General features: G+C 44.3%; 1 protein-coding gene across 14 annotated transcripts; it reads right to left on the reverse strand.

The window, feature by feature from the left end:
• Window positions 1-1,020: 1,020 nt before the first annotated feature.
• bin1b (bridging integrator 1b) lies at window positions 1,021-27,410 on the reverse strand. 14 transcript variants are annotated; one of them, XM_041978804.1, is made up of 19 exons: window positions 26,967-27,404; window positions 16,023-16,103; window positions 15,882-15,936; window positions 14,897-14,991; window positions 14,749-14,784; window positions 14,054-14,149; window positions 12,302-12,409; window positions 10,380-10,472; window positions 9,371-9,456; window positions 8,714-8,789; window positions 8,578-8,633; window positions 8,448-8,492; window positions 6,518-6,560; window positions 5,783-5,929; window positions 5,229-5,309; window positions 4,765-4,785; window positions 4,042-4,095; window positions 3,830-3,931; window positions 1,021-1,597 (listed from the first exon to the last, which is right to left on the reverse strand). In XM_041978804.1, the coding sequence occupies exons 1-19, from the start codon at window positions 27,045-27,047 to the stop codon at window positions 1,496-1,498; spliced, it is 1,458 nt and encodes a 485-aa protein (XP_041834738.1). In that variant the 5' UTR covers window positions 27,048-27,404; the 3' UTR covers window positions 1,021-1,495. The 14 variants fall into 14 exon arrangements, with proteins under 14 accessions (XP_041834738.1, XP_041834741.1, XP_041834743.1 ...); XM_041978807.1 differs by lacking the exon at window positions 14,749-14,784 and having other exon boundaries at window positions 26,967-27,403; XM_041978809.1 differs by lacking the exon at window positions 5,229-5,309 and having other exon boundaries at window positions 26,967-27,403.
• Between the last annotated feature and the right edge of the window lie 13 nt (window positions 27,411-27,423).

The following is a 27,423-nucleotide window of genomic DNA, read 5'->3' on the forward strand; positions in this document are numbered from 1 at the left end:
GACTCTTACATGATCCAGCAGATGTTACAACATGAACTGGTTTCTTATTCACTCACTCCACACCATGTAAAAATATCTCCTGTTGTGTTTAACCATAGTTTCTGTAGCCTGTATGGTAGAAAGGCAAACAAAAACTTTTACAATTCAAATATTTTGTGCATTCTAGGTATAGACCCAAAGTATCAGGTCAAAACCTGATTTTCACTGGAAAGACTAGAAAGAAAAATGTGTGCGCAGTTGTGATCCAGCAGAAGACTGAAGGTCCAGACGTCACTGAAATCCAGAATCAAATTACGTTTAATCTTGTATCTTAAGTAGCTGTAAATATAGAGACAAAAGTAAGGTTTACATTTCATCCCTTACTGAAAAGGTGTGAATAATGAAAATAAAACCACACGGGCATTAGAAAATTTAAGCCACACATCATATTCTTAAAAATGGGCAAAGATAGAAATGTTCCCGCTGAAAACCCTAAAAGAAACCAAAGCAACCTTTGACAACACGAGGAAGAGCCTTGCAAACACAGTGTTTCTATTTGTGGTGTCCCACAGAGCTCTGTTGAAGGACACCAGTATTTTTCAGGCAATCACAGACCTAAACGCAGTCTGACAGCAGCTGGTGTCACAGGGATTGTTGTTACACAGGGAGTAAATGACAAAATGAAATATTTCATGCAAGAAACCATGAAAGTTCTAAAACCTTTACTTTTGTCAAAAAGAATAAACAGAAAACATTCTGACCTTCACACGGTACATCTCTGACTCTATGATGATGGTTGTGTGTGTGTTGTTTCCATGTATGTGTTCTGTCTGATATGGAGCTTCTGTTCAACACAGGGAAACATTTCTTTTCAGACTGAAGGAAACTGCAGTGACGGCTGCAGTCAGGTTTTTCCATTCACTTTACATAAATATTGCCTGAAATTACAGCAACAAGACAAATAATCCGAAGGAGTAAGAAATTCAGGCAGCTGATCTGTTTGAAGTCAGTTTTATTTATATATATATATATATATATATATATATATATATATATATATATATATATATATATAGTACCTTACGAAACTTTCCATCATTTGAATTAAACTGTCAGTTTAACAGGAGTTTAGTTGTTAACCTGTTGTTCCAACTTCCCGGTGCAGTTTGTTCACACACAGTCCAGCACAAAATGTAAAGTTTTGGGGGTTTTTTGTACTTGGATAAATTGTGAAGGAGAAGGAATTCTCTAAGAATTAATGGATTTCTGACTAAATGACATAAGCACACATATGTGGAAACAAGGGGTCACCTTTGGAACAACAAATAAAAACAATTTGACCAAAGGGTCACAGTAAAACCAAATTCTCTTAACTTTGCTTAAACAGGCACAGTTTCCGTTTATTGGTGATCGTATGAGATGTTGTCTTTCAGTGCACATTTCTGGGTCCAGTCAGGTAGTGTGTAGACGTTGATGTGACGATCACGCATCGTGGCTGAGTTTAGCGCAGAGACCATCAAACCTTCTGGGTAAAGTTCTCAGGGAAAACACCTTTGGTTGAAGTTTCTTTATTCTGCAACCACTGCGACTCCTTCATGCCCATGAGCCAGCCATCGTCCTGCACACAGGCAACACACCAAGAGTTCACCATCTGTTGGAGCTTTCCTTTTAAGATCATCAGAACCACAGAGAAGCTACTAAAGCCGAGTATCCATCTTTCAGATGAAAGATGGCCAATGTGAAATAACTGAGGGTATATCTTTGATTATAGTCACTTTTTTCAGAGCAACACAGAGATTAAAGTCAAATGATAATCCTAATTCAAGGGAGAGCAGCCTTCTTTTGTTTTTATCTGCATTTGTACAACCCTGATTCTAAAAAAAAAAAAAAATAGGATTGTGTATAAAATTCAAATAAAACAGAACCCCATCAGGTCATATTTTATTCCCAGTAGAAGATCAACAACATGTCAGAGGATAAAACAGACATTTTACCATGTGATGGAAAATATGAACTGATAATGAATCTGATGGAAACAAAAGGCTGGAAAAGTAACTGGTACAAACCAGAAACACCTGGAGGAGCATTGGACAACTAATCAGGTTAACTGGCAACAGGTCAGTAACATGACTGGTATAAAAGGAGCATTTTAGAGAGACAGAGTCTCTCAGATGGAAAGATTCAGAGAATCTGGGGGAATCTCTGTGCACTGGGGCCAGGAAAGGCCTTGCAGATTTCAGCAAGACAATGCTGAACCACATCCTTCATCCATCACAGCAGCATAGCTTCACAGGAGAAGAGTCCGGCTGCTGAACTGGCCTGCCTGCAGTCCAGACCTTTCACCAGTACACAACATCTGGAGCATCATGGAAGCAGAACAGTTGTTAGAAGAAGAGGAGATGCTACACCATGCTGAACATCACCCTGGAACTAATTTTTCCACCGTACTGAACATCACCCTGGAACTACTTTTTATACCATGCTGAACATCACCCTGAAACTAATTTTTCCACCGTGCTGAACATCACCCTGGAACTACTTTTTATACCATGCTGAACATCACCCTGGAACTAATTTTTCCACCATGCTGAACATCACCCTGGAACTACTTTTTATACCATGCTGAACATCACCCTGGAACTAATTTTTTCCACCGTGCTGAACATCACCCTGGAACTACTTTTTATACCGTGCTGAACATCACCCTGGAACTACTTTTTACACCGTGCTGAACATCACCCTGGAACTACTTTTTACACCATGCCGAACATCACCCTGGAACCACTTTTTCCACCGTGCTGAACACCACCCTGGAACTACTTTTTCCACCGTGCTGAACATCACCCTGGAACTACTTTTTACACCGTGCTGAACACCACCCTGGAACTACTTTTTACACCATGCCGAACATCACCCTGGAACTACTTTTTCACACCGTGCTGAACACCACCCTGGAACTACTTTTTACACCATGCCGAACATCACCCTGGAACTACTTTTTCACACCGTGCTGAACACCACCCTGGAACTACTTTTTACACCGTGCTGAACGTCACCCTGGAACTACTTTTTACACCGTGCTGAACATCACCCAGGAACTACTTTTTACACCGTGCTGAACATCACCCTGGAACTACTTTTTACACCGTGCTGAACATCACCCTGGAACTACTTTTTACACCGTGCCGAATATCAACCTGGAACTACTGTTTCCACCATGCCGAACATCACCCTGGAACTACTTTTTACACCGTGCTGAACATCACCCTGGAACTACTTTTTACACCGTGCTGAACATCACCCTGGAACTACTTTTTACACCGTGCCGAACATCAACCTGGAACTACTGTTTCCACCATGCCGAACATCACCCTGGAACTACTTTTTACACCGTGCTGAACATCACCCTGGAACTACTTTTTACACCGTGCTGAACATCACCCTGGAACTACTTTGCTCATTTTTTCTATCACATAGTAAAACGGCTCAGTTTCATCATCTGAGATGTTGTTGATCTTCTGCTGGGGATAAAATACGACCTGATGAGATTCTGGTTTTATTTCTATTTTACACAGCATCCCAGCATTTTGGAAATGGGATTCTATCTTGTCTTTGTCATTTCTACTGCACACATCTGCAATAGCTGAAATATGAGTGTACATTTGCTCAAATCTACATTGAGTCTTACTATCTCGGTGTGACCTGTAAAAATGTTTAGCTGCGTGTAATGTGTAAGAGTGTACCGCCACTTTATCACACCAAGCATAAGGCAAAGGAAGTTTTTCATCTGGGACAAGCTCACCTCAGCGCCAAATAAATCCAACTAAAGACAAATACACGTGACACCAACCTGTTCATCTGGGTTATCAAAGGCCAAAACCAGCACAATGTCCCCTATCTGTAGCTCCAGCTCATCACCATCAGTGGCAGTGTACTCATGTATGGCTTTAACCTGGAGAAAACGTACAAATAAAACCAAAAATTAATTTTAAAAACTTCTCGTGGGTGGTGTAGTAACGCATTAACTGCTTTCAACAGAGGGTCAATACAAAGTGGACTCACCTTGTAAAGAAACCCTGGAGGAAGTTCACCATCAGAGCCATTGGTCACTGAACTCTGTAGAAAGAAAAGTCCAGAAGAATTAGTGAAGAACTCAGTTTAATAAAGAAACACAGAAAAAAGTGCCCAAAGTAGAAAAAAAAAAAGATCAGTGAGGAAAGGGATTTTTTTTCTTTTCCTGGACAATTCTAGACTTCACCAAGATGCCACGTCCACCCACTTTCCATCCAACTCTACCTCCTCATCGCCCCAGCCACCCTGTCCCACACCGGCATCATCATCGTCCCAGTTGGGCTCGGTGTGCGACTGGGCTGCGTAGCCTCCGTCATCGCTCCAGCCCTCCTGACCCTCAGCCGTCTCCGCGTCATCCCAGCTGGGCTGAGCGTAGCTCTGGGTGCTGCTTTCATTGTAATCCCAGCCACTTTCAGCCTCATCTTGGGATTGGTCATCATCCTCCTGGGGTACCTGCTCTATGGCGCTCTGATCTTTCTATAAGGTCAAGGGCAATGGAGCATCGCAAAGGGTGGAAGGGTCGACGGGGGGGTGACGAGCATACAGAGGATTGACCGGGTTGAATTTAATGATAAAGGTTTCAGAGGACCGGCAGGGATTGAAAAGCCACAGGAGGGATGTTGAAGAGTTTATTTCACAGCCCATAATCATGGAAGCAAACATACATGTAGCTTAGGAGGGTAACTCCTTAGAGCAGGATGAAGCCATGCTTACCCACGAGTCCCATGATGGCGCCTACAGCAAAGCGGCAAGGAACAAGATGAAAAGTCTCAATATTTAGTTTGCTTTACCTGAGAGTCCTTTTCAAATAATTTAAAGAACTATTAAAATGTCCGGTGTAAATAATTCTGATACTTTTTTTTAGGTTATTTGTTCTTCATAGAAAGAGTTTCATTCTAAAGACACAACAGAAGACCCAGCAAAACCAGTAAAGACACACCACTTAGTGCATGCAACGTGAGCTCATGTACAAAGCCATGCGGGGAAAAGGTTACTGTGATCTCACACACCCATGATGACTGTGTTTACCTGTAATCAGTTATCTCATTTCCAGGCCGAATACTGAATTCTGATGTTTAAAAGTGAACTGGGTTCAAATGAAACTGACCAGCTGATGTAAACACAGTCCCTCCTGACAAAAATCCATCAACATTTCAACCACGACATCACACACCCACCTTGGGAACTGGCAATGTAGTGGGCTGTAAAACCTCCACATCCCAGTCCAGCAGGTTTACCCCTGCCCAGGGGTCACACTGCTTTACACACACACCCACACACACGTGTTCATGTTAGCAGAGTTAACTATCGAGACAAATACCTGCTCTGCTTAAACATCATACAGGAGTGAAGTAGATTTTGTAGACCAGCATGGCCTGATGTCATGTCGTTATCTAAATTAAACATCTTAAAAATATCAAATAAAACCTCCAGAGAAACTCTGACAGAAATAAAGTTGATATTAGCTGTAAAACTAAGATAAAAGTGGTTTTAAACAAAGCTCGGGGATGTGGAGTTCCTCAGGGTTCTATACTTGGACCTCTTCTTTTTAATTCTTAAAAACTCATACAAAACTGTAAAATAACTTCTAATCATTCTGTTTGAATCTGTTTGAGGTCTTTTAATTTCATTGTGTTCAGGCAGGCTGTGTTTTGGTGAGCTGTCTCTATCTGAACCAAGCAAATTAAGTAGGAATGAGTTACAGGTGGTTCTTGTTTGTGGGCAGTCTGACCTGTGGCGTTGCGTTAATGGAGTCTGTGTTAGCAGCAGGACCAGAGGGCTCAGCCTCGAGTGGACTGACATGCTGCTCTCTTGGATCCGGGGATGGCGTCAGTCTGGGTGGAGGTCGACTGGGAGGAGGGCCAGGTTTCTGCACCACCTCCACCAGGGTTAAACCCACACAACACACACGTGCATACATGCAATCGCAGCAAGGAAGACAGAGGCATGTTGGGAAACACAAGGAGAGTCACCGTTAGGCTGCTTCACATGTTCGATAACATTTTCCTCGTTCTGTGTGGGTGTTTATATACAGATCCTGCAATCTCACAAGAAGACGTGGAACAGGCACATCTGTTCACGTCTGATAAATGCAGTAGCGACATTTCAAGGATGAAAACCGTTGGACTTTACTAATACAATGATGCATTAATAAGAAAATACGTCAACATTTTGTCCCGTGGCTGACAGACATCACCACTTAGAAGTCTTTGTGTTTGTAATAACGTTAAAAATCTTGGACATTTAATCAGAAGAAATCAGTTTGATTTTTCCAAGCAAAGCAACATGACTAGTGCGCCAGCAGCTCTCTCCTATACATGTACATGTGTAGACATCATCCAGCACTCCTCATTGCACACGGAAAACAGATCTTAGAGCTGTGTTTAAGAAAAAAAAAACAAAAGACCAATGACCTTGATAACAGGAGAATTGTTCAGCCCAGGTGAGAGAGTATGACCCTGCTTACCTTTGGTGCTGTGGCAGCTGATTGGCTATGGTTGGCCTCCTCACTGAGAGAAGAAGGAAACAAAAAGAACATTAGAAAAGACGATGACTTAGACCCAGGCTGTGTCCAAAATCACTCACTGTTCATTGTATCAAGGACTACATGGTTAACCCGTCAGTTTACAGTGTTGTCTGCAGGCTGAGATTTACAAGGGTTCTAGAATAAAACAGGAGGCAGAACCTGCACCTATCAGACCCTTCTCTGTGGAACTGGCTCCCTGTTTGTCCTCGGGAACCAGAACCAGACCCCTCTCTGTGGAACCGGCTCCCAGATTGGCTTCAGGTATCCCTTTCTACCTTCAGGTCATCTTCAAACTTTTCTTCCTTGGTGACCCTGGTCCATCCTTTAGTCCTGCTGCTATAGGCCGAGGCACCTGGGGGACGTCCCATGATGCACTGGGCTCCTCTCTGCTTCCTGGTTTTCCTTCCTGGTTCTGGTTTTGATGGAGGTTTTTCTTAGCAACGTGGTTATTTTATGAGCTGGTTTATATGAACACTGTAATTATAAACTGGACTGATGTGGATCTTATGATGGATTTTATTTAACTGGGTTATAACTGGACTAGAATGAAACTGAAAAGCCCGCCTGCCTGTCTTCACTGGATCCAAAAATTCCAAAATCCATCACCTGGTGCCTAAAATAGTCCGAAAGCAGTCAAGTCATTCACAGAGCAGAGAAATTAGTGGAAATATTCTAAAATCTTTCTTTCATTATTATGAGTTCCCCATACAGTCCTCTAGATTAACTTCTTAGTGAGTGAAAGTGGAATTTTGGACACAGCTGAATCAATAATCTCAGATAAATCACACCAGCAGTTCTTAGCTCCGCCCACACGGGGGCACCAACAAGCTTTAAACACAGGCCAGCTGCACCAGAGCAGCAAAAACGCAAAGCATTAAAAAAAAACGTGCACGTAAAAAGTTTAACCTACAACAAAAAGTCAAGAGATTAATGACAGCCCAACATCTTTATTAATATCACAGTCTGCATCATCTTTCAGGCAAAAATGCACAAGATTCTGTCTCTCTAGCTTTACATGAACATTTTTGACTTTTAGCTACAGTCAGACAAAGTCATTCTACTATAATTAGCCTCAGTTTCCCATTCTGCTGCATTCTGGTCCAGACAACTGCTGCTCGCTGGATATTTTCTCTTCTTCAGACCATTCTCTGGAAACACTAGAGATGGTTGTGGGTGAAAATCCCAGTAAATAGACCAACAACCATGCCACGTTCAAAGTCTCCTAAATCCTCCTTCTTCCTCATTCTGATAATCAGTTTGAACTTCAGCAAGTCGTCTTCACCATGTCTACATGACTACATGCTGGCATGTGATTGGCTGGTTAGACGTTAGTGTTAACAGGAAGGTGAACCTGACGAAGTGGACGGTGTTTATATACAGGACTGTCAGGGTGCATGCGGCAGGACGCCTGACATGCATGCAGCAGGACGTCTGACATGCATGCAGCAGGACGCCTGACATGCATGCAGCAGGACGTCTTATATGCATGCAGCAGGACGCCTTACATGCATGCAGCAGGACGTCTTATATGCATGCAGCAGGACGTCTGACATGCATGCAGCAGGACGCCTGACATGCATGCAGCAGGACGCCTGACATGCATGCAGCAGGACGTCTTATATGCATGCAGCAGGACGTCTTATATGCATGCAGCAGGACGCCTTATATGCATGCAGCAGGACGCCTTATATGCATGCAGCAGGACACCTGACATGCATGCAGCAGGACGTCTGACATGCATGCAGCAGGACGCCTGACATGCATGCAGCAGGATGTCTTATATGCATGCAGCAGGACGCCTGACATGCATTCAGCAGTCCGCCTGACATGCATGCAGCAGGACGCCTGACATGCATATGGCAGGTTTTACCTCTTCGCACCGTCTCCGGTCTTTGACGCTGCAGTAGCACCTTTTCTGCAGCAGGGGGCGCCATGAGAGACATTACTCTCATTTCCTCTACATGTTCATCCATCTATAAAAGTGTCTGAATGGAACTTACTTGAGCTGCCGCTGATCCTCCAGTTTGGTCATGATGTCATTCAGGTCTTGGCTGAGCTGCAGAGAGGAGAGGAGATATCACTGACCAATCCATGCGGCGTCAGTTTGACCAATCACTAGAGACCAGTTTGACTCACTTTGCTCATTTCTTTGTGGAACTTCTCCTGATGACCTGCCAGGCTCTGGAATGTGTTAACATAGACGCCAACACGCCTAAACACACACAAAGTGACCCGTTATCCAGTGGATCTGGGATAGGGACAGAGGTTCTGGAACGTGTAGCTCATAGGTTCAACTAAACATCACACCAGTACAGATTTACTGGTATTTTCTGACTTGTAAAACCTACTCGGAGGGACAGACTGGGACAAAGTCAGACTGGGGTTCGGGGGCAGATCTACGGTTCTACGTTTACTTCAGTCCCTCGTTTGGGAGGGAGGGAAGGGTTCAGATCCAGAGGGCCCCATCCTTTATTCCAGCTGGACACATGGGATGTGTCTATTCTCTGAGTGGGATGAGGACAGTATATGTGTCCAGACTAGTATAACCAGGCTAGGTATTAGCATAGCCCTGAGTCAGTTTGACCCAGCATATTAGCTCATTCTGTATGTTTCCTGTTTGAGTTGATGGGAGCTACGACAGGACTGCACCAACCCACAGCAACATCTACAACAGGATGAAGTTCTGACAGTAGCAGCAGTAGCTGGTCCGGCTCGTTTTCCTTCTGACTGACAGGATGTAGATTTGACTTACAAATATGGAGATACAGCAGTGAGACCTGGCGGGTTTCTCACCTGTCCCACAGCGCCGGGAGCTCGTCCTGTAACTCCACGTTCAGCTCCTCAAATATCTTCTGCGCTCTGCCCAGGTCTTCCTCCGCCTGTGCGTGCACGCACACACACGTGCAATGAGTAAAGATGTCTGACGGTTGTCATTAACACAACACGGTGAGGCAAGACGGAGCACACGAGTACACAGGCCAACACACAGGGCTTCATACAGGAGCTACAGGAACACGAAGGATTCAGGTTAAAGAAGAGAAACCGGACACACAACAGCTCTGACTCGGGATCAGGTTGTAGCGAGGCTCTGCAGACATGACCAGCACTGATGGAGCCACGCGGCGGCCAATCAGAAGCTCAACCACATCACAAGAAAATAAAAGAAAACACGATCAAGTAAATTGATGAAAAAAAATCTAAAACTTCTTCTTTAGGTCTACACAAACCTAAAAAGACCGTGATGCTGATCTATTCCACATCCCCAACAAGCTTCACCCACCAGCTCATTAACAGACATGAAGACAAAGCTTCTGGTAAACACACAACTTAGCCCAAAATGTAAGAAAATTTATATTTATTGACTCCATTTGTTTGAATCTCACGGGGCTGGTGGAACATTTGTGGGGTTCTACCCCCACATTTAGGTGTTGCTCATTCACAGAAGCATCATCTTCATCGCTTTCTACCTGCATGTAAAGGTGACTGTAAACACCAGTTGAGATCAATAAAGAGGAAAAATATTACAGCAAACACTCATTTCCTTATATTTTCTGAGCCAAGTTTCTACAGAATAAGCTCTGTAAATCATGTCACCCAGTAAAAGTGTGTGGTGGTGTGTTTCTCTACAGAGACTTCTCCTTGATTTCTTCCTGTTTTCAGGATGTTTTTCTCCTGCAGATTTTATCAGACGGTTTCTGTCACACAACGTCCTCCTTTCAGTGCTGATCATGTGACCGCCTACAAAGGAGCTGCTCAACGAGGCTTTGGAGGGTAAAAGAGGGGAGATGAACCAGAGTGTCACCTGGTTGTAGGAGAGGTTAGTCTGAGCCACCTGGTGGGCTGATATCAAACCCTGAGCCCAGCTGGGAGCCGCCATCTCCAACAGGGCTGCTGGCTAACCACACACCATGCACGAGAGAGACGAGGAGGAGGTGGAGAAACAAAAGAGCAGGATAAAAAGCAAACAGGAACAATTCAAGACAAATGCAAACATGTTAATCAGCAATTAGCCAGTGAGAGAAAACTGTTTAATGACTTCAGTCACAGTTAATTAGCTGCTAATGAAACTGTAGTTCTGACTGATTTAAGGTGGTATGACGAGATAAAGTTTTATAAAAAAAAAAAACAAGCTGAAAAAAGGTGAAAAACAGAGTTCAGTCTCAACACATCAGTGACATAATTGTATAAAACAGCATTCTGTTGTCAGGTTTATAATTAAAGCTGCTATTTGGAGAAAAAAATCCTTAAATACCAGAAATTCCACCACAGCTAACAGCAGAGATGGAAATCCACACCTACAACATCGTATTAAAACATCTGTTCATGTTTAAAGGTAACTGCTAGTAACCAGACTATCTGCTCCTGGAGCCAACAGAAGAAGCAGCAGCAGCTTTATGTGGCTTTAAACAACAATAAATCCAGCGTACATTTAAACATGGAGCCGTTCCTGCTTTGTTAATATTGTCAAGTTGCTCCACCTTTTTAGGGTTGAATCAGTAAAACTGGGTCCCTAAAAAGTGGATATTCTGCCACCTTTCCCAGTATTTACCTGTGAAGACACAAACAAAACTGTGTACCAACCTGTCCCATACTGACCAGGAACCCTTTGGGGTTAACCGTGCTTTACATGACTGGGTTTAAAAAGAGCATTTCAGAGAGGCAGAGTCTCTCAGATGGAAAGATGGACAGAGGTTCACCAATCCGAGACAAACTGGCTGTAAAACTGTGGAACAATTTAAAAAAAATGTTCTTCAGACTTTGAAGATTCACCATCTACAGTGTAGAATATCATCAGAAGATTCAGAGAATTAGGATTAGGAGAAATCTCTGTGTGCATGGGACAAGGCTGGATGCTGGTGATCTTCTGCATTAAAAGCAGACATGATTCTCTACTGGAAACCACTGCATGGACTCAGGAAGACTTCCAGAAACCACTGTCTGTGAACACAGTTCACCCTGAAACCCACAAATGCAGGTTAAAGCTCCATCATGCAGAGAAGAAGCCAGATGTGAACAGGATCCAGAATCAGCTTCTTCCGTCTTCTCTGGACCAAAGCTCATTTAAAATGGTCTGAGGCAAAGTGGAAACCTGGATGAAGATGTGAACTAGTTTGTGGAAAGCATGGACGGCGTGTCCTGCAGACTAAAGAGGAGAGGGAGCATCCAGCTTGTTATCAGTGGACAGGTGAAAAGCTGCATCTCTGATGGGATGGGGCTGCATTAGTGCCTATGGCGTGGGCAGCTTCCACATCTATGAAGCTCCATCAATGCTGAAAAGTACATGGAGGTTTTAGAGCAACATCTGCTCCCATCCAGACAACGTCTCTTTCAGGGAAGACCTTGCAGATTTCAGCAAGACAATGCTGAACCACATCCTGCATCCATCACAGCAGCATGGCTTCACAGGAGAAGAGTCCGGCTGCTGAACTGGCCTGCCTGCAGTCCAGCTACAACAGACTGAACAGTTTGTCTCCTCTGTCCAAAAGCACTTACAGATCATTAAAAATCTTTCATGTTCAACATTTATATACTGTTTTTGTACTGCTTCACTCGTCACTGGTTCAGTTTTATTTTCCCATTTTTATTTAAGTTTTCCAACGTCCCTCCTCCCTGTGTGTATGAACTGCCCGTACCACCTTAAATATAAAACTATATCTTTATTATTGTATATTTGCATGCTCCAACCCTCACATAATACAGATGGCACACATGTTGCTTGGTTACCTTAGCGATCTTGGCCTCGTCCTTCTTCTTTCCTTTCTGTAATGAAGCGAAGTGGTGCCGGGCGCTATCGAAGTCCACCATCTTCCTGTCGCGCTTTGCTATACGAGCCTGTGTGACAGCACAACAAACACTCAGCACACTGACAATGTTTTCATCAGTTTACATGCAAGAAGGAGATTTGTTCATGCAGCAGTTCATTTCTGCTAAGTAAATCTCCCAAACAGTCAGTAAAAGAGGGCTTGGTGTGGAGGGAAAATGGAAATGTACTGGTAGGATGAACAGCAGAGCTGCGCATGTGTCAGATCTCTGCTAATGCCTAACAGCTGATTCTGCTGTTGACTATTATTAGATGGGAACAACCAACACACCCAACTCTGCTGTTTATCCCACAAATGCTTACAATACGAACAAATGTGGCTACATTTAAAGGGGAAAACAGTGGACCATTTATCGTTTCAACAGGGAAATAATCCTCCAAACATTCATTTATCATCTCTTTACATCAGTGATGTGGTGGAAAATAAAATCTGGTGAGGATGTGAACATTTTATGTTTATTATTATTATTAAGATCCAAGTCCAAAATGACCTGGATGAGAGTCTAAAATGACCTGGATGAGAGTCCAAAATGACCTGGATGAGAGTCTAAAATGACCTGGATGAGAGTCCAAAATGACCTGGATGAGAGTCTAAAATGACCTGGATGAGAGTCTAAAATGACCTGGATGAGAGTCTAAAATGACCTGGATGAGAGTCCAAAATGACCTGGATGAGAGTCTAAAATGACCTGGATGAGAGTCTAAAATGACCTGGATGAGAGTCCAAAATGACCTGGATGAGAGTCTAAAATGACCTGGATGAGAGTCTAAAATGACCTGGATGAGAGTCCAAAATGACCTGGATGAGAGTCTAAAATGACCTGGATGAGAGTGCAAAATGACCTGGATGAGAGTGCAAAATGACCTGGATGAGAGTCCAAAATGGCCTGGATGAGAGTCCAAAATGGCCTGGATGAGAGTCCAAAATGACCTGGATGAGAGTCCAAAATGACCTGTATGAGCGTCCAAAATGACCTGGACGAGAGTCCAGAATGACCTGTATGAGAGTCCAAAATGGCCTGGACGACAGTCCAGAATGACCTGGACGAGAGTCCAAAATGGCCTGGACGAGAGTCCAAAATGACCTGGATGAGAGTCCAAAATGGCCTGGATGAGAGTCCAAAATGGCCTGGATGAGAGTCCAAAATGACCTGGATGAGAGTCCAAAATGGCCTGGATGAGAGTTCAAAATGGCCTGGATGAGAGTCCAAAATGGCCTGGGTGAGAGTCCAAAATGACCTGGACGAGAGTCCAGAATGACCTGGATGAGAGTCCAAAATGACCTGGACGAGAGTCCAGAATGACCTGTATGAGAGTCCAAAAATGGCCTGGACGACAGTCCAGAATGACCTGGACAAGAGTCCAGAATGACCTGGATGAGAGTGAATAAACGACTGACAGAATGAGTCTCCCTGACGTCATTTTGAGCGTCTTTTTGATCTTTGTGTTGGACCTTGTGTGACAAGTTTTATTATTTAGAAATTGTTGGGTCTTTTCTGTCATATATCCAAAGTGGTTTTTCAATTCAATCCAGCTTTATGTGTATAGCACCAATTCACAACAATCTTAACGCATTTTACACCCCTGGTTCACACCCCTCCTCTACACTAGTCTGGTTTATTCTACCGGATCCGGCCAGTTCTTAGTGTCCTCACCTTGATGTCTGGGAACTGAGCGAGGTACGAGTCCATAGTCTGCAGAGATTTGTCGGTGATGTTCTGGTGATAGTCTAACCAGAGTGTGTCTGTGTCCTGAAAGAAAACAACACATTAACACACACAAAAACCATTGTGTTTTCACACTGCAGGGTCTTTTTCAAAAACCCGCGAGTCAAAAACGCGCCAGTCACGATGTTTACAAGCAACTTCAGAGATAAACAAGCCCAACAAGCAGACTTTGCAACACCGCCCATGTGGCGCTGCGTCACCACGGGAAACAGGAGGAAGCTTTTTAAATCATACTCTGGTTTGCACACAGTTCATTTTACATTTCATTCTGCACATCCTTATTTACATTTCTATACATAGATCTGTATATTAGTTTATTATCTGGTTTATAGATTTCTATGTTTGTTTTGCTGCTTTGTTTTGTTCATCTGTTTTGTTTGTACTGCACAATACATGCTGCTGCAAGCCTTGAAGTATCTATCTATCTATCTATCTATCTATCTATCCAGACCCACTGCCTTTGATGTGCTCATCGTTTGGTGTAAACTGGTCCTGTTGGTGGAAAACACTGCCAGGAACAGCTGTATGAGTGGGTTAATGTGGACTGTAGTACAGTTGCTACACTAACATGTTGCTTCACAGCTACACAATCAGAGCAGAAGCTGGTCTGCAGGACAGTTTACCTCCAGGTTATAGTCCAGCTCCTTCTCTATCATCTCCTTCAGGGTGAAGCAGGAAAGGGCATGCAGTTAGAAAGAGAAGGCAAACACGGCAGAAAGAGCCACAAACACTCGTCACATTTCAACATGCACCAGGTCGGTCCCGTCCCACCTCCACCAGAGCGTCCATCTCCTCCTTTCCAAACCAGTCGGGTTCGTACATGTCGGCCAGACAGTCCTGCAGCCTGCGCGACGCGTCGTGCATCGCTGCAACACAGTTAACAACCTGTTTTATTCCCTCTTTCCTCATCCAGCATCTTGCTTCTTTTCAGCTGTTCTCCACCTCCTTCTCATTTCCATCCTTTTGACTAATTCTGGACTGAAACTCAGTTTTAGTAATAACTTTTCTGTATTGTAATCAGTTTTTAGCTCATTTCAGTGTCTTTGTGGGCGGTTTGTTTCTTTCCAGTTGTTTTAATAAACTATGATTAGTTTTTGTCTCTTTCTACACTGTAAAAAGTTGGCTTCACTAAAAAAAGTCAAACTAGTTTCATCACAAAAATGTCAGTTTTCTAAACTTACTGGAAAGATTTGAGTTTCTGAGGTGAAACGCAGGCCATGAGGAGTCTGTTCCAGCAAAAGCTTGATGTAAATTAGAGGTGATGCTTCACGTGATGCATTCAGGTGCATGATGACCTTGAATGCAGCAGGGAGTTAGTGAGGACGTGGTTTTAGCTAAAATGTCAGAACACCAACCTCTCCGTCATGCTGCAGCAGCTGACTGGACAATAACCACTGGAGAGAAGTCACATGACACTACCAACATTAAATATAAATCCATCATCATCATCATCATTCTAAGAGACAGATATGGAGACCAGAAGAAGTTTTATCTGGGAACTGGTTTCTTCTCAGCAGGAGGTCTGGAGCTGGAGACCATTAGGGAAACGCGAGATGATGTTTTCTTTCTAAATAACTCACTTTGATTCATTAAACGTAGCAGAGAAACCAGAAGCCCTTCGTCTCTGTGTACTCATTTCTTTTCATGGATTTGTGCATCTCTGACATTGTTGGTGATTCTGCTTCCTGTTGCTAATTTTAGTCTCTGTGCACACAAACCGGACAGATCGCCATGGAAACGGAAGTCACACACTTACTCTTCACTGCTGTCTGGTAGGCCTTCAGGTCTCTCTGCACTTTGGTGCCTTCTGCCTGAAACAGCAAACACAGCCATAGTGAGGAAGACGAGCAACAGCAGCGAAGACTGAAGTGACGGATGAAGGTGGAGGCGCTTCTACCATCTGCTTGTTGAAGTTGGCCACCATCTCTTCGAAGGCAGCGTCCCGAGTCTCGTCGGCTTTACCCAGTTTCTGCAGGACCTGGAGCGAAGACAAGATGTTCATCACTTTATTATCCCTCCATCCTCCACTCATCATCCATCCCTCCATCCATCTTCCATCCATCCATCCATCTTCCATTCATCCATCTTCCATCCATCCATCCATCTTCCATCCATCCATCCTTCCATCTTCCATCCCTCCATCCATCTTCCATCCATCCATCCATCTTCCATTCATCCATCTTCCATCCATCCATCCATCTTCCATCCATCCATCCTTCCATCTTCCATCCATCCATCCATCTTTCATCCATCCATCCTTCCATCTTCCATCCATCCATCCATCCCTCCATCCATCCTTCCATGCACCCCTCCATCCTCCACTCATCATCCATCCCTCCATCCATCTTCCATCCATCCATCCATCCATCTTCCATCCATCCTTCCATCCATCTTCCATCCATCCATCCATCCATCCATCCATCCATCCATCCATCCATCCATTCATCCATCCATCCATCTTCCATCCTTCCATCTTCCATCCATCCATCCATCTTCCATCCATCCCTCCATCCATCCATCCATCCTTCCATGCATCCCTCCATCCTCCACTTATCATCCATCCCTCCATCCATCTTCCATCCATCCATCCATCCATCCATCCATCCATCCATCCATCCATCCATCCATCCCTCCAACCATCTTCCATCCATCCATCCATCTCTGCAGAAAACTACTAAATAAACAGGAACAAGCTGAAAAACAACAAACCAGAAAACTTTAACAGAGACATTAAATCTGAAAACAGAGCAGGAGGAAACAAACTGAAGAGACTCTACAAGTCTGAGAGTCCTCAACAAGTCTGAGAGTCCTCAACAAGTCTAAGGGGCCCCTACAAGTCTGAGGAGCCTCCACAAGTCTGAGAGTCCTCCACAAGTCTGAGGGGCCTCAACAAGTCAGAGTCCTCAACAAGTCTGAGGGGCCTCTACAAATCTGAGAGTCCTCAACAAGTCTGAGGGGCCTCTACAAGTCAGAGTCCTCAACAAGTCTGAGGGACATCTACAAGTCTGAGAGTCCTTAACAAGTCTGAGGGGCCTCTACAAGTCAGAGTCCTCAACAAGTCTGAGGGGCATCTACAAGTCTGAGAGTCCTTAACAAGTCTGAGGGGCCTCAACAAGTCTGAGAGTCCTTAACAAGTCTGAGAGGCCTCTACAAGTCTGAGGGGCCTCTACAAGTCAGAGTCCTCAACAAGTCTGAGGGGCCTCTACAAGTCTGAGAGTCCTCAACAAGTCTGAGGGGCCTCTACAAGTCAAGAGTCCTCAACAAGTCTGAGGGGCATCTACAAGTCTGAGAGTCCTCTTCAGGTCTCAGGGGCCTCTACAAGTCTGAGAGTCCTCAACAAGTCTGAGGGGCCTCAACAAATCTGAGAGTCCTTAACAAGTCTGAGGGGCCTCAACAAGTCTGAGAGGCCTCTACAAATCTGAGAGTCCTTAACAAGTCGGAGGGGCCTCAACAAGTCTGAGGGGCCTCTACAAGTCTGAGAGTCCTCTTCAGGTCTCAGGGGCCTCTACAAGTCTGAGAGTCCTCAACAAGTCTGAGGGGCCTCAACAAATCTGAGAGTCCTTAACAAGTCTGAGGGGCCTCAACAAGTCTGAGAGGCCTCTACAAATCTGAGAGTCCTTAACAAGTCGGAGGGGCCTCAACAAGTGTGAGGGGCCTCTACAAGTCTGCGAGTCCTTAACAAGTCTGAGGGGCCTCTACAAGTCTGAGGAGCCTCCACAAGTCTGAGGAGCCTCTACAAGTCTGAGGGGCCCCTGCCTCCTCCTTTCACCGTGAGAGTGTCCAACAGGCAGAGCTGTGTCTAGAGTCTGAGCTGGATTCCATTTCAGAGGAAACTTGTTGGCTGGAGCTCCTCCTCCTCTTTATTAAGAACAGTCGGCATGTAGAGGTCAAAGGTCACGACCCGTGTGACCGCACGACACGGATTAATTCAGAAACATTACTGCTTCCCTGAGCCAGTTCTCTTCCGTGTTTCCATGGTTACCAATATTTTTTTAAGGAAGACATGGGAAACATCCAGAATGAAGGTGTTAAACAACAATAACTTGTTAAATAATCCAAACCTGTGAAGTCCTGATAAAACGGGGACACTGTTGTCAGGATTCTGCTCCGAGCATCCTCCCTTTTCTAGTGACATTTCTCCAACTTTCAGTTTCTTATTTTTGTTTATTCCTAATTTATTTCAGACTTATTCTGTTTTCCTTTTTCTAGATTTTCAGACATTCGTTTTCCAGAAAATGATCTTGTGTATTGATGATGATGATTATTATTAAACTGAGGACAGAAGGATTTTTCTCCTATTTAATAAACCCAGTAAGTGCTGTAACACACCTGGTATTAGTCACCTTTACAACCAGGTACAACTGTAGCATAATTATTATAAAAACAATAAAATAAATTAGTCACTCTGAACCCTCCATAGGATTGAGGGGTTGTCTCTCTGTGTTGGTCCTGCGATCAGCTGGCCACCTGTCCAGGTGTACCTGCCCCTCGCCTGCTAACTGCCCCCCCCCGCAACCCTGAACTGGAATAATGTAATAATAATGGGATGGAATGAAATTCTGGTAAATGGTGAAAATAAACGGACATTTCTAAAAGACGTGTAAGTAAACAGACGTCTGTAATACTCTACTCATAGAAACGTACTGGAGCTGGGCTCAGAAGAAGGTGTCGGTACGTCTCCTCTGTTGTCAGGGGAACGAGGTCAGCAGCTAATCTGATCAGATGACTGACTGCAAGCACATGGCCGAGTCTCCACCTCCGTCACCTCCACCACCTGCCGCCCTAATCCTCTGACGGACACACAACCCGGGGACAACATGACGGGGGACTTCCCCTCTGCTGCTCCTGCAGAACTCCCTCAGGGACGCCATCAACACCTTCATCAGATTTATGAACAAGCTAGAAACAGTTTTGTATCATGAGTTGAAGCAGGAGAGGGAAAGTTCAGGAACTTCTACAGTCCAGATCTGTTGCAGGACATAAATGAGACGATCCGGGATATAACTGCCTCTGAGGACTGGTTGATATCTACTTGAGAATTAACGTGGAGATACACCTTTAAGGCAGGTTTTTGGTTTCAGGATGAAATCAGGAATGATTTATGCCCTCACAAAGACAGAGGACTGAACGTGTACATCGTAAGCATCAGTGTTCGGTTTCATCTGCCCAAAAATACACCCAGGAGGTGTGTAGGGTATTAGGGGAGACGAAGGGGTAAAAATACATGCAGCAGTGAGGCATGCTGGGAGTTCTGGGTGGGGGAGGGACAGGTGCTGAAGCCAAGCAGGGCAACTGCATGGCCTTTTTCTCTTTGAGAGTGTAAAAAGTTCCTGGTTTATAAGCATCAAGTCCTGCTAACAATTCTGGTTTCATATGATCCAGGAAGTCAAGGGTAGAAAAAAACTAAAGAAATAAAGCTGGAGTTTCTGGAAAATTAAATACTTGATACAGAAATGATTACTTCTCTTATTCAAGCACATTACAACTGAATAAAATTAAATAAAATTTTTAAATACTTTATGTGTGTATAAACACCTTTTCCCTCAACTAATCCAACTATCAACACATTTATACGGCATCACTTATATGCTATTTAAATATATTTATATTTTTAAACAGCATCAATCACAGCAACAAAGTCAAAAGCCTCTTCTGGATTTACTGTCTCTGTAGTTTCATCCCAAATAATACAAGTACTGAAAAAGTAACTGGTAGAAAATCAGAAGGAATCTCTGTGTGTCAGGGCGTGGAAGGAGGACCCAAATGCAGGCAGATGAGGCAGGAGGCAGGCATGTGCAGAATAAAGGTTTGAAACATAAAAACAAAACTGGACTACACATGGCATGAAGACTACGAGGGCTAAATGAGACCTGAAGACTTCAATGAACTGGTAACGTGAAAAGGAAAGCAAGGGGTCCACAGAAGGACTAAAGAAGAACAGGTGAAGAAAATGAGCGAGCCAACAATACACAAGAGAAAGAACTACAAAATAAGAGAAGGAGAAGAACACAGATCATGGCAGCACCAGGCTGAAAGTCAAAACTGCATCCTGGAGTCCCGAGGCAATGGGACCGGAACCAGAACCGGAACAGGGACTGGGACTGGGACCGGGACCAGAACCGGGACTGGAACTGGAACTGAAACCGGGCCCGGGACTAGAATTTGAACTGGAACTGGGACCGGAACTGGGACTGAAACAGGGATTGGGACCGAAATTTGAACTGGAACTAGAGCTGGAACTGGAACTGGGACTGGGACCGGGACCAGGACCGGAACAGGGAGTGGGACTGGGACCGGCACTGGGACCAGGACTGAGACAGGAACAGGGACTGGAACCAGAACTGGAAATGGGACTGGGAACAGAAGAGGAACAGGGACCGGGACTGGGACTGGGACTGGAACTGGAACTGGGACTGGGAACAGGACAGGAACTGCGACCAGAACAGGAACTGAGACTGGAACTAGAACTGGGACTGAGAACAGGAACTGGGACTGGTGTCTCTCTTTGTCCTCATTTATAAACGGTGTGGTAGTCTTTGCTGATGAGGGGTCGGGGTCGGGGTTCGGGGTCGGGGTCGGGTTTGAGGCGGGGAACCACAGCTGTGATGATTGGTGTCAGAAAAATAATTAAAGTTCTTTATTAAGGTCTATTAAGGTCAAATGACATCATTTGATAACATGTGGATATGTGGAGGCTTTATTTTGACATTAAGGGGAGGGAAGGAGGGGCTGAAGCATGGGGGGGGGGTGGAAAGTGGGACCTGTGGGTGCCGGTTGGTGTCATAGGGTCCTGCCTCCGACTCCCAGCGCTACACCAGGTCTCTAACTGCTTTATAAAGGGCACCTCCTCTCAAACCTGATTATTCTGAAAGGAAATTTCCCAGCATGCCCTACACAGCACATCGGACTGGGTGGCATCACTATAGCAACCATGGCCACACCCAGCAGAGGCTTGGGTTGCTGTGGCAGAATCAAACTATCCCCCAATAACATGTGGAATCCAGTCCGACCGCCTTCTGCTAGCTCTGCTGCCATTTCAGAGAAAGCAAACCAACCATGTGGTCGTTGATCTCATCCCCACAAGCTTCTTCTACAAGCGAAGTAGTTGCTAGTGGCAACCCTTAAAGATGTGCATCTTGTATGAAAAGCTGGAGTTTGAACTTGTAGTGTAATATTTTGGAAAACCATGAAACTCTAGCTGTGCCACTGAGTGTGTGTAAATATACTGAGCTGTACTTTGCTGCTGAGCTGTGCTTTTGACTCCTTGACCGATGGTTGAACTCGCTGGGAAAACCTCGTTGCCTGAGATTACAGCATCCCGCTGCACCTGGTCCAGGGGTGTTCAACCTGCGGCTCTGGAGCAGCAAGTGGCTTTCTGGACCTTCAACAATGACTCTTAATGCACAGCTAAAATGCTAAATAACCAACTAATGGTTTTAAATATAGATATAATAACTAATGCAGGTTTTTAGCATTTTTTCTGGGTTTTCATTGATAATTTCATTGAAGTTCCACAACATAATGACACTAAAAGTACCAGTAATATTTTTCATCTATTTTTCTTTTTTTCTTAGGCTGAAAACTATGGACTTTTTTTTTAAAAATCATTTTCTCCAAATATCTACATCCCACAGAAGAAAGTCTGTCCATCCTCTTTTAGCAAAAGTTTGATGCTTTTCTTCATTTTAAAACCTAAAAATAGAAATAAAAAAGATGCTTTAAACAACTAATTTTAAAGAACCACCAGAAACAAAATTTCCTATAATAGATATTTAACATAAATTATAAGATGCCTTTTTTCTTTTTTTACCGTGTCCTGTCCAGCATGGTGGCGGCAGAATGATGGTCTGGCTGTTGTACCAAACAAGGAGGACAAAGGAGCTTTATGGGTATAAGGCTCCTCTAGATAATCAGATTTTCTTTTTTAATCATTTTCTTTTTTTTAATTATTTGTTTGTTTTTAATTATTATTTTGAATTTATGTAATCTAGCTGGACCTGACCGGAGGGGACAGAAAAAAAGGAGAGTAATGAAGTAAACAGGAAAGTAGGGAAGAGGAAGAGGAGACAAAGATCCAGCCTAACACCAGACAGCCAGCGGCTACACCTGTACAGAAACACAACAGAGAATTTCCTACAGCTCTTACAAGTAAACTAAGTCAACAATCACCAGGAGTTAGAATAGAATAGAAGAATGCCTTTTATTGTCATTATACACATGTACAACGAGATTAAGCAGTTCCTAAAAATAACCAAGACAACAACAACAACATGGATCACAACAACAACCAAAGAACCAGAAACACACACCTGAACCAAAGCATCTCTTAGTGTATAAACACACTGGACGACTCAGTGACTGTCAGCATGCAGAGGATGAGGAATGAGGAGGGACGTGCACGTCTCCCAACACCCTACATGTGTGTGTGTGTGTGTGTGTGTGAGTGTGAGAGAGAGAGAGAGAGAGAGAGAGAGAGAGAGAGAGAGAGAGAGAGAGAGAGAGAGAGAGAGGGGTCTGGGGATGTAAGTCCAGAAGGAAGCAAACTTCTCTCCAGAAGGGGAGCTGCTGTCCCACTGTAGGCACAGGTGGGACAAGACAGACAAGGAGCAGCCGTCCCACAAAGACTGCAGCCAATGGTCCGCCACCAGCCACAGAAGGCACCCACCCACCACATGCATGTTGCAGCAGGGAAACTGCAGGACCGTTGCTCACAAGGACCATGAAATCCCTGATGAAGAGCAACAGAAACAAAACCACGTCAACGAGGTTTCGGCCACCTGGTTTGGAGCGAGTTTGCTAGTTTTAGAGAAATGGCCAGCAGGTGGCAGCATAGAGTAAACACATATAGTTCCACGTTTCCTACGTCTGAAGTGCTTAAGAAAAATATTTTCCATTCAAACAAAACCAAAACCATCTCTCTCTCTCACACACACACACACACACACACACACACACACACACACACACACACACACACACACACACACACACACACACACACACACAGACAGCTGAAGCTGACCTCCTCCTCCTCCTCAGAGGGAAGATGATACTTTGACCTTCCTCTTACTCTCAGCACCACGAACTGAAGGGCCTGAAGCCTGTCCAGCTGGCCGCGGCTCAGACGACGGTGGACGAGTCTGGACAGAAAGTAGCTGCCGTTTGTCCGTAAATGAGCGGATGTCTGACGATCTTCATGCAGTTATGAAGAGCGTTAGGATACTTTATTTAATACAATCTAATGTCACAAACTATTTTCTAGACCAGCGGTTCCCAACCTTTTTTCCTTGAGGACCCCCTTCATGCAAACTACAAAGCCATGGAGCCCGCGCTGAAAGCTCGCTGGTCTTATACTTTCTCACTTAGATCTTTATTCATTTTTGTATACAAAAGAAAAAGAAAACACACGAAGGCGATGCCTCTACAGAACAAACACAGAACAAGATGTGAACAAGAGGAGGTGGCAAATATTATGAGAGACACATCAGCACAGATAGATCTAGTCAGTGTTCATGTGTGATTCTATAGACAATCCATTTGTCCCAGTTTACCTGATCAATGATTCCTTTAGTCTGAGGGTGAAAGTCATTTTTTCCATTACAGAAATCTCTTGGACCATATCAACCCATTGGTTAAAAGTCTGGTTTTAGCCATTTCCTAGTTACTGCTCTTCTAGCTGCAGTTAGGAGAATTTTAAGCAGGTTCTGGTCTTCTTTCCTGACCACTTTAGAAATGTTGCCCAAGTATGGGGTCATACATGTCATGGGAACAGAGTACTGCAATATTTTCTTTAAGGACAAATAGATAGAATCCCAAAATGTTGGAATCTTTAAACAGCTCCAAAAGACACGGGTATGATTGGCATCTGCCAGCTGTTTGCTCTTAATAGATGGCGTAATGAAAAAGCAAATAATATTTTTCCAATTGAATTCCCTCCATTTCAATGAACAAGTGCAGGTTTGCAACATCAAACACATGTGAAAGGTTTTATACTTTCTAAAGTCAGATTCTCACCGTGAACGTTTTCTGGCCGAGTTCTTCCACAGAGTCAAAGTTAAATGAACAACATAGAGCTTTACTTTTGTTGTTGTTTGTTGTTACTTTTGTTGTCTTGAAATTGGGACAATGTGTGGACATGAATCACAGCGGCTCTGAATGTTTAAAGCCTCATGGACCACCGGTGCTCTTTGGGACCCCAGGTTGGGAACCACTCTTCTAGACAGACCGTATGAGCTGAACACGTCTTTCTAAAACCTGAATCTAACAGATTTCTTAGTTACGTAATTAAGCCTGTCTCTGTCTTATGTGGTTCTGGACCTCTGCAGCCACAAGATCCGTTTGAATACCTCAGGAGTCGTGGTGAAGGGAAGACTTGTTAAGATGAGTAAATACGAGTGTTACTGGTGAAGAATGAATGAAGATGGCACAGCGCACAGTTCCAGGATGAATCTCTGGAATGATGCAGCTGCAGCTCTAAACCTCCATCAGATCACATTATCTCCTCATCAGAGAGGTTTGGGTGTTCAGGAGACGTCTCCAAGATGGACACTTTGGTCCAGTTTGGCACCATCTGTTCTCAATGTCCTCCAGTTGGAGAACTTCAGGTTTTAAAAGATGAAATACAGGAATTTTACTAGAAACAACTCATGTTTAGAAAAAAATGAATCTATTGTAAAATACAGGACCACCAACAGAACTCAGTTTCCTTGCATGTGGGTGCAGCCAGGACCTGGATCTTACCCTCACAGAGTGAAGGATCATGGGTAATCAACCAATGCAGACGTGTTTGCATCAAGTCCTTCAGAAAGCTCCCCAGCATATGACTACATGTGGAGAATGCTGAGTTCACTGACTGCAAGTTGACGTGGAAACATGAAAACTCTGGAGAAATCTGCACCAGACAGTCTGTTTCTCATCATCCTCCTTTCATTCAGACATCTTCACGTGGACTTCTGTCTGCTCCGCTTCAAACCCCAACAACCAACGAGCCACCCGACTGTCACGTGCTTCACGCGACTGTCACGTGCTTCTAGGACCATCAGCAGATCCCTGAGCAGCGCACGTTCAGAGCAGACGCAACCGTACAGGCTCTCTGAAGACAAGATGTTCCTTAAACCCACAAGTTTCACAACAACTTGACTCTTTTCACGTCGTCTGACTAATCCTGAGCTGATGGTCAGTTCCCAGCTTCCTTCATCACAGAGATGGAGTCTTCCTCCTAACAGGCCCCTAAAAGTCTGGAGGAAATGCTGAATTCTGGTTTCTTTATACAACTCCAACAACACAAAGACAGAATGCACTGATTTACAAACCTCATCACGTCATATTTCAGTCCCTAATATGACGTGATGAGGTTTTAGATTCTGTTTTTTTTGTTTTTGTTTTTGTTTTACATTTTACACGGAGATGTAATTCCTCTGCTTCACCATGAACTCTAAGAACCAGACGGCGGGGATGTGGATGCTGCTCTTTAACGTCCGTTGATGGGCTGCTGGGACGGTCGCCTACCAGCAGACAGATTCTTTACTAGAGGCATTTTTCCATAAAGACACCGTTTCCTGCTGTTTCCGGTCTTCATGCTGATCCAATCCAACCGTGATGTTTAAACCAATCAGCTGTCGCTCTGAAGCTTTCTGCCTGTTTATTTGCAGGATTGTTGTTGATGCAACAACCTGCTGACTGAAACCGTTAAAACTCTCTTCACTGAAAGAGACTTTTGGTGATATTTACAGCAGAAGCTGCAGCAGCAACGTTGGCTGGTCCAGACGGGCTCTGGTGACTGACAGCGCTCCTGGTGATTAGAAGCTCTGCAAGCTTAAGCAACAGGACTGATTAGGATGGACAATAATAACTCCGAGCCAAACACTAGGCAGTTGATCGGGTTTCATATGGTCACTTTTAGGTCCCTCCTGTCCTGCAGGTTTTGCTTCTGTGAAGGGAAGTCCAGGTCCAGACGGTACCTCAGGTCTTTAAAAAATAAAAATCAAAAACCACCAAAGTGATCTCATGTACAGACTGATACTAATGTTTAGTCATTATTTTACCACAGTGGTCCGCAGACATTTCCATATCTAAACTAGTTCCCATCAGTCCTCAACGTGGTCTTCAGGAATAGTTCTCTAGGATCCTTGAAGGACTTTCCAAAACTCCTCTTTGTTGCTGCTTTTTGTTCCGTTCCCTGTCCAGATAATCCCACATCCTTTCAGAAATGTTAAGGTCCGGGTTCTGGGGAGGACCCGTCCCTCATCAGACCTGTTTCCGCTGATCTTTAGTCCAGTTCTTGGGTCATGTGACCTACCCCCACCTTTTCTCCCTGTTTTCCTTCCTTAAAACGGCCTCTTGACAGCCTGTTTCTGTCTGATCTTTGCTGGTTTTCACACATAAAACTAAAGAAACTGGAAGAAATGATGCGTCTGGCCTGAAAATGAGTGAAACAACAGAACGTGTCCAAATAAAAACACAATAAAAACCGTGAGAACTGCTGATAAAATCCATTTAAAAACTACTCCAGTGAATTCTGGCTTATTGGAAGTAAAACAGCATTTCTGGGCTCTAATGTGTTTAAGTTTCTAATAATGAATAAACGCAACAACCAAAACAGTGAAATTAAGTCAGAATGTGACTTTAAAGCTTTTAGAAGTCTGGCACGCTTTCCTTCAGATGTTTCCCTGAAACAGAGACCTTTAACTGGCCTTCCAGAGGTTTTACCAGCACGTGAGATGGTAAAACGGGGTCTGACCGTGTTGCCTGCAGCAGCGTTAAAGGCAGAGCTGCGGTACAAAGTTAAGAGATCCAGTTTCACAGCGGGACACCGTGTCCTGCTGCTATGCGAGCCTCCTACCTTCTCCTGCGCTCTGGTGAGCCTCTTCTGGACGTTGATGGCCAGTTTCCCGGCGGTGACCCCTTTCCCTATCTCAGCCATGTCGCGCGGCGCGGACAGCTCCCCAGTGAAGCGGTGTCAGGACTGGAGGAGGAGGAAGAGGAGAAGGAGGGACGTCCCTGAAGTAGAGCTTCCTCTGGATAGCGACGGTGCGTAAAACCCCTCCGGTGCACGACCTGGCTGGCCCTGCGTAACTCTAATCCCGCTGACAGCTTAAAGGCGGAATGTGTAATTTAATCCGGGTTATGTTTGAGAAGAGAAAAACCCGCAAAATGAGCGGTAGTTCGGTGAACGGAGCAGAAGGACAGGTTCAGATCTTCCCTTTCTCTCCGCTTTCTGCTAATCGATTCAAACCGACCTGGATCTGAACAGGTGTTAGATTTCCTCTCCCTCATCCTCTTAAAGGCGCAGCGCCTTG

The sequence above is a fragment of the Melanotaenia boesemani genome, chromosome 24 (genome assembly GCF_017639745.1).
Source record: "Melanotaenia boesemani isolate fMelBoe1 chromosome 24, fMelBoe1.pri, whole genome shotgun sequence".
Taxonomy (NCBI): domain Eukaryota; kingdom Metazoa; phylum Chordata; class Actinopteri; order Atheriniformes; family Melanotaeniidae; genus Melanotaenia; species Melanotaenia boesemani.

Excerpts from the sequence above, each read along its gene's own strand:
- bin1b (XM_041978800.1), bottom strand. The coding sequence starts at position 27,047 with ATGGCTGAGATAGGGAAAGGGGTCACCGCCGGGAAACTGGCCATCAAC. Across the intron at positions 8,493-8,577 it reads GAGGATCAGCGGCAGCTCAA|AAAAGGTGCTACTGCAGCGT; the intron begins GTAAGTTCCATT and ends CCCCTGCTGCAG. Across the intron at positions 5,310-5,782 it reads CCATTAACGCAACGCCACAG|CAGTGTGACCCCTGGGCAGG; the intron begins GTCAGACTGCCC and ends GTGTGTGTAAAG.